General features: G+C 43.5%; 1 protein-coding gene across 1 annotated transcript; it reads right to left on the bottom strand.

Moving 5' to 3' along the window:
• Positions 1 to 2,673: 2,673 nt before the first annotated feature.
• Positions 2,674 to 6,876, bottom strand: LOC149213276 (uncharacterized). Its single transcript, XM_089388955.1, has 2 exons — positions 5,333 to 6,876; positions 2,674 to 4,618 (listed from the first exon to the last, which is right to left on the bottom strand). The coding sequence occupies exons 1-2, from the start codon at positions 6,874 to 6,876 to the stop codon at positions 2,674 to 2,676; spliced, it is 3,489 nt and encodes a 1,162-aa protein (XP_089245081.1).
• Between the last annotated feature and the right edge of the window lie 1,007 nt (positions 6,877 to 7,883).

The raw sequence follows: 7,883 nt of genomic DNA, 5'->3' as shown, positions 1-7,883 counted from the left end.
AAAACTTGTCTATGCCTTGAAAAAGATTTAATTCCCTAAGGAGAAGTTGTAAGTATACGAAAATAGCGATTGTGATGTGGATGGATTAGAGAATACTACAATAACCCTACAAGCACAACTAAAATAAGTTAAAAGAATCAATGAAGTAGTAACTGAAAAAATTAATGAAAGGAAAATACATTGTGAAGGACTTGATGCTGCGATGATCTCTATGAATATTGATATAGAAAATTCAAAGGAACATAATAAGAAGCTACTTCATATATTTTAAGGAGAATAAAATGGGCTTAAAGAGGAAATTATCAAGTTGAGAATCCAGCTGGAAGAGGCAAGAAAAGTTGAAGGAGTAATAAGAAATCATCTAAAAGAAAAAGGGAGTGACTATGCAAAATTAGAAATAGAGGTAGTCTTGTTGAGAATTAATTTAGAAGAAAAATGAAAAACAATTGAAATTTCAAGACAATGCCAAGATGTTGGACAATCTCCTTGGGATTCAATAGGTCTCCCTACATTAAATTGGCCTTGGCTTTCATGAAATAACTAAGGAAGAATACAACTCATAGGCATGTGCTAGTAATCTTAGTGACAATAAAGAAATTTCTGAAAACCCTGGTAAAGAATCAAGTAAGAAACATAACCAACAACTAAGGAAAATGACTTTTCAAAGAAAATATTTTGCTCCCAGGATTAAGTATGGAAAAAATACAAACACTCAGAGAAGGGACAACAATTCATTTTCTCCTTTGATGGATGATATTGTGTGTTTTATCTGTCACAACTTTGGACACATTGCAATCGATTGTAGAAGCATATTGTTTGTACCTAAAGCAAACAACCTCTCCACAGGAAGATCACTGATTCTTAGGTATTCAAGTTTCTTTCAAAGCTATTATTTTACATGAAATTTACTTGGTCATAAGGTTACAAATTCCAGATCATATTGAAATGAAAGGAACATGAGGCAAAATTCCTATGATTCTTCTGCCCCCTTCTTTGGTCACATAAGCTGCTATACATGCAGTAAATCTGGACATGTGGAAAAAGAGTATAGGAGCAAGTCAAAGAGCTCTTTTAGACATTTCAGACAATAGGCAGAACCCATCCAAGACAAGCAACTAAACAAGAATTCATTTATCGAAATGCCTAAAGAAGACGCCTCCATCAACAATCATCATGCCAACATATGGAAGAAAAATGAAGAGAAATAAGTAAGGTGTGGCCTTATACTGTGCGCATTTGAATAAGACGATCATTGGCACATAGATAGTGGAATTTATCATTATATGTTTGAATACAAGAGTAAATTTATTTCTTTTAAGAAAAACAAGAGTAGTGACATTATTCTTGGAAACAATGCGCCAACGAAGGTGATAGGAAAAGCTAGAGCCAATGTTGATGTCAAAAATACAAAAGTTGTTGATGTCTTACTAGTTCAAGGGTTAGAAAACAACATACTAAGTGTGGGTCAAATGAATAACAAAGGGCATGTAGTCATATTTTTTTTTTTTTCTCGTTAAAACTGAGCTAATTATATTACAAAAATGCCAAAATTACAGCAAAAATTACATCTGGGCCGAGGCCCTGTTTCTTCAGAGAGATTTTCCATGAATTAACCGTCATAGCAGAACTTGCATAGAAACCAGTTTACCTTCCTTCTGACACGGTGGATACATGATGCAACACGGTGGATACATAATTCGACACGGTGAATACAGAAATCGACACGGTGGATACATAATTCGACACGGTGAACATATAGACTAACACGTGGACTAACACTGTGGTGATTTTGACCGACGCTGTGAACATAAACCCCATGACAAACATACAAAGTGAGCAAAATGAAATGGTCAGAGAGATTCATTCCTTGCCGCGATGACATGGCGTCTTCAAAGTTAATCTTCATCCGTGGTATGAGGCTCGTCCTTTGCAGGACCCTTGAGCTTTTTCGAGTCTTCCTCTTCCTGGCGCGAGCTCCTCTGAACAGGTTCACTAGGGCCGGCCTCATCCTTCTGAATTGGATGCCTGAAATCGACAGTGGGAGTCTCCATATCAACCCTCGGTACATTCACAGTTTCCAAACTTCCCCGAATATTGCTGCAATGCTCCACGGTGACCGAAACTATGAGAGTATTGTTTGCAAATGCGCAGGGGATTCTGTAACGAATGGCCGGGTGTTCCGTGTGACCACACTCCGGAATGCCCCAGCTGCCTCTTACATTGCTGCCCGGAGGCCTGTTTTGCTCAGAGGTGATCTCTACTGCAGAGGAGGGTGAAATCTCAGGCCTCTGAGAGGCAGAACGACCCCGTGACCCTCCTCTGCGACTGCTCATCCTGAGCCTTTCCCTGGACATCTGACGATTGCTTCCCACACCAGAATTCCCCTGAGAAACCTTACACCAAGCTAACACCCACTCAAATGGCTTGAAGGATTGCGGCAGAGTGGTTTGGGTTTCAACCTTAATAGCCTCCATATTCCTCGGATGCTGCAGCGCATTGAATGGCGCCTGTAATCGACTGAACATTCCAGCGACATTCCCCTCCGCGAATACCTTATCATTCGAGCCCAGTGCTTCACCCTCCGGCGAATTTAAGGGGCCTGCGTCCTGGAGTGGCGTGGCTCGTCCGGGCTGACAGCTGCCCATGTGACGAGCCACATGCCTCTTAATTCCATTAACACTCGTCATTAACTCCATTAACACCCGCATCCGGGAGAGGGAGATCTTTTTGCACCAGAGAGATGCAATCTTTCTTAAGTTGATCATCTTCAACCATATCCAGAGCACCCGAGAAATAAGTTATCGACTGAGTCACTCCTTGATTTGCCAACCGATCTGCCACCTGGTTTGCTGATCTTCTGACATGCTGGAAGGTTATGTTGTGGGGAATGAGGAGCTTTTCCTCCAGGGATTCCAGACGACTTAGCAACCTCCAACTTTTTGCAATCTTGACAGCTCTGGCTCCAGCTTGTATTCTTTTGGCTGCCTCTATTAGTATGAGCGAGTCCCCTTCAACTTCAAGGGGGGAGAGGTTATACTGTTCAGCTAAACATATTCCTTTCCATAGTCCTTCCAGCTCTGCGGCATTATTGGTGTTTTTGCCTAATGTGCCAAAATACAAGAGTATCACATCTCCTGAATGATTTCTTATGACCCCTCCAAAGCCTGCAGGTCCGGGGTTGCCTTTGGCAGCTCCGTCAAAGTTTATCTTGTAGGAGTTTAAGGCAGGAGGGGACCAGGATGAAGGAGAGGCAGATTTGAAGCAAGGGGAGGTTTTTACCTTGACTAGGGGCTTGAGATCAAGATCCCATTCCTTCAGTATTCTGCATTCTTGCGGGGTCTCGGGCATATCAGTATCATTCCAGATTCGAATGGCCAAGGTTTCCTGTATATCTTGTTTGAGGATGAGCCAGAGATCATCCATGGATCGGTAAGAGTTGTTGAAAATTCGGTGGTTGCGCTCTTTCCAGAGAGTCCAGTACAGGAAGCCTGGAATGATGTTCCACAGAGAGTTTAGAATCTGGCATTTGAACGGATTTTTGGCCCAGTTTCTTATATTTTCCGTGACGTCCGCCTGTCTGGGGATTGCTCTCATATTACAATTTTCTACTTTCTTCCATATCTGTTTTGCTAGGGGGAAATCTCCCATTAGATGACTGATAGTCTCATTATTAGTGTTGCAGTTTGGGCATCTGGAGGGCCCAATGAATCCTCTTTTTATTAGGTTGTCCCAAGTAAGAATGTGCCTTTTGCTTAATAGCCATATGAAGGTGGAAATCTTGGGCCATAGCCCTGTGTGCCAGACTTTCTCCCAAATTTGATCTTTCTCCTCTTGGAGATTGGAATATCGCAGATGGTGAGCTTCTTTAGTGGTGAAGGTGCCCCTGGTGGTGTAACCCCATCGTAATTTATCCTGCTGATTGGAATAGCGGATTCTCCTTTCTTTGAGTTCCTGTTCCATTTCTGTGTAGGTTTCTCCCTGCCAATCTGTTTGCCATTGTTGCGCTGATTTCCATGTCTGAAAATCGTGATTTGGAGAAGGCTGCCAGAACTGGTATACCTGGGTGATACCTGCTTGCTTCATATGAGCCTGCCAAAGAGGTTTATGGAACAAATTTGCGAGTTTTGGGAGCTGTTGCCAAGAGTCCTCCCAAAATCTGGCGGCAGTCCCTGAGTGTATTTCCCAAAAGCTGTGTTCTTGAATGAAGCGGCTTTGCGTTTTTGCATTGTTCCAGATGAGCGAACCTTGCGCCGTGGGATTAATTCTGATGAGGTCGCTCCAACAGCTGCCCCTGGCATATTTTGCTTGCCATAATTGAGCCCATGGGGTGTTTGGCTTGGAGACCCAGTTCCACCATATTCTAGCCCCCATTGTGTTATTGCTTTGAAGCGGATCCCGAAGTCCTAAGCCTCCTTCTGATTTGGTCTTGCAAACCTCTGTCCATTTGACAAGAGCCCATTTCCTATTTAGGGCAGTGGAACCCCAGAGGAAGTTGCGTTGCAGTGTGCGGATAGCCTTCAGTATCCCTTTTGGAGCTGCCAAGATGGAGAAGAGATAGAGCGGCATTGCTTGTAGAACTGATTTAATGAGGACAAGCCTACCAGCTAAATTTAGAGCCCTGAAAGTCCATGAGGAAAGCTTTGATTCAAGTTTGTCCAGAAGTGACCTCCAAGACACTTGTTTGATCGCTGAATCAGAGAGGGGGGCTCCTAGATATTTAGAAGGCAAGTGGGAGATTGTGAATCCCATAATTCTGGCAATGTTCCTTTGCGTGGAGGGGGGAGTATTGAAGAAAAAGAGCTGGGATTTTGCAGCATTAATGGATGTGCCGGAAGCTTCAGCAAAGATATTTAGAAGAGATTTGAAGACGGAGGCTTCTTTAACAGAGGGATGCCCGAAGAGCAGAGTGTCATCAACAAATTGTTGATGAGTCTGGGGAGGGCGGCCGTGGAGGGATAATCCTTTGAGGGCTTGGGAGGAAACTGCTGATTTGAGGAGCCTACTTAGTCCTTCAGCCATTAAAACGAAGAGAAATGGCGAGAGAGGATCCCCTTGCCTAATGCCTCGTGAGGATTTGAAGGGAGGTGAGGGAGATCCGTTCAGTAAGACAGAAAAACTTGGAGAAGTTATGAGGTTCATGATCCATCTGGTCCAGGTTGCATTAAAACCAAAAGCTGAGAGCATTTTATGAATATAATTCCAGCTAAGTTTGTCGAAGGCTTTGGAAAGGTCTAGCTTGAGAAGCATACCTGGTTTTTTGAGAAGCTTTAGAGAATGTATGACTTCATTTGAGAGAATTATTCCATCCATGATCTGCCGTCCCTCGACATACCCCGTTTGCTCTGGAGAGATGAGCATTGGGAGTAGCGGTTTGAGTCGGTTTGCAATGACCTTGGAAATGAGTTTGTATATCACATTGCATAATGCTATTGGTCTGTATTTCTCAGGCTTGCTGGAGGCTGTTTCTTTGGGTACCAAGGCTATGAAAGTTGAGTTGAGGGCAGGGAGGACCCAGTGAATGCTTCGGGATTCTTCCACTAGATTCCATACTTCAACTTTAATGAGCTCCCAGAATTCATGAAAGAAGTTGGCTGTAAATCCATCTGGCCCTGGAGCTTTGCCATCTTTGAGTTGGGCCATGGCTTCTTCTACTTCCTTCAGTGTAACAGGTTGGAGTAGCTGATTGTTGTGGTCCTCATTGATGATTTTAGGAATGTGCTGCGTGATGGCTCGGATTGCCTCATCCCGATTGACTTCAGGTTCCTTTAGAATGTCCTTGAAGTAGCCTGTGAATTCTTTTTCCATTTCTTCATGAACCTCTATTCTATCACCCTGTTGATTATTGACAAAGGTGATTTTGTTGTGCATGCGCCTTTGTATGGTAGTTTTGTGGAAGAACTTTGTGTTTTTCTCTCCTTCTTTCAGCCAGCTTATTCGGGATTTTTGCTTCCATAAAATTTCCTCTTGTTGTTGGCGCTCTTCTATCTGACTCCAAAGGCTCTGCTCCTGTTGAATTTGTTCTTCTGTGTGTCCTTCCAGAATGAATTTTTTTTGAAGTTCTTTCATTTGCTGCTCCAGCTTTTGTCTACTCTCCTGTATGTTGCCAAAATGAGTGCGATTCCATCTTTTTAGAACTTGTTTCAGATGTTTTAACTTTTCTTGAAACTGATACATCTTGGCTCCCGCTGGTGGTGAATATGATGTCCAGGCTTGGGTAACAACATCCTTTAATTTGCTGTTTGTGAGCCAAAAGGCTTCAAATCGAAAGGGTCGATTGCAGCCATGACCTAGTCTTGACCAATGAAGCAGAATTGGCCAGTGATCCGATCCGCTTTGAGGAATGATTGAGGTGCTAAAGTCTCCTCCGAGGTGGATCGCATTGTCTGAAATTAGAAATCGATCCAGCCTTGAGGCAATTTGGTGAGCTCCTTTGCGCTTGTTGGACCAAGTAAAAATACCATTGGAGGTGGGGATGTCCATGAGCTGATTGTTCTGTATGAATTGCTTGAAGCCATTGCTGTCGCTGTCGAGCCGGACTCTGCCCCCTTGTTTTTCCTCCATTGATTTTATGATATTGAAATCACCCCCTCCAATCCACAAGGGGAAGAGTCTATTTGCGTTAAGGAGGGAGATCGTATCCAGGAGGTCCAATTTTTGCTGAATCGACTGAGGGAAATATACATTGGTGAGGTGCCCATGAATGTTGGTGCCTATGAGATGGAAGGTGGCTTGAATGAGATGGAGAGTGGCATGGAAATTGTCTAACATAACAATCTGCGGGTTCCATAAAATGGCCAAACCGCCTGACGCCCCTGAAGCATCTACTGATATTGACCTGCTACCTGCCCATATTTTGTTGCTGAGCTTGTCTATCATTGTGCTACTGCCTTTTGTTTCTTGGAGAAAGACTACTGCTGGTTGTTCTTGCATAATCAAGTTTTTTATCATTCTATGTTTAGAGGGACTGTTGAGTCCTCTTACATTCCAGGATATGAGCTTCATGGAGATTGAGTTGTGGGTTTGTAGAACTTTGTCAGCTTGGGAAATAGCCCCGAATCCATAAGTATTTCCCCCACTGTTATTGTTCTCTGAAGGTCTGTTTTTCTGCCTCGTTTCTTTGTTTCTTTAAGGATTTTTTTTCCATCCCAGTGACTCCCTCCTTGAATACCCAGACTTTTATGGTGATGTACTCGCGACAAAACTCCTTCAAGTTTGTCTATTTGCCAGGGGGGGATTGAGTCATACTCTTTTTGTTTGCATGCAGTCTCCAGTTTGGAGATGTCAAGCTTAGAGATGTCAAACTCTTCCAGATTTACATCTACCCTGTCTTCCTCCATAATGATTGGAATGTTTGGTTCCATTTCCTCTGCATTATCATGAAGACTCAAGGCTAGTGCTGCATCAAGATCCATATCTGATGCTATTTGATTATCATTCAAAATGATTTTCCCCTTGGAAGGGAATGGGGGTTCGAGATCTGAGACAGATTTGATTTTCGCCAATGAGGATATATCTGCGGATTTGGAGGAGGCTGGGTCCGAGGATGATAAGGTGATGGAGCGGTTGGAGAGGGGCTCGTTGGGAATCTGTTGATCAGGGTTTTCAGAGAGGGGATGCTTTGGAGAATCCTGTGAGGCTAGGACAGAGAAACGGTTCTGATGGTGCACCTTGGGTCCTAGGTCTGGAATAGCTTGGTTTTTCTTGGCATGCCGGCGGCGGGTGGGGACTTTGGTGTAACCATCTTGGTCCTTAGATGCTTCATTGGAAGGAGCCAGTGGCTGAACATTTAAGGGGCAGTCACGGAAGAGATGGCCGTGTTCATGACATTTTCTGCAGCGAAAAGGGATGTGCTCATAATCTAAAGACTGCTTCCATTCATAGTC

The sequence above is a fragment of the Pinus tabuliformis genome, chromosome 1_1, assembly GCF_031772625.1.
Source record: "Pinus tabuliformis cultivar Carrire ecotype Pingquan chromosome 1_1, CPIR1, whole genome shotgun sequence".
In the NCBI taxonomy this organism is placed as follows: Eukaryota; Viridiplantae; Streptophyta; class Pinopsida; order Pinales; family Pinaceae; genus Pinus; species Pinus tabuliformis.
The sequence above is the reverse complement of the archived record's forward strand: the minus strand, read 5'-3'. Positions and strand labels throughout refer to the sequence as shown.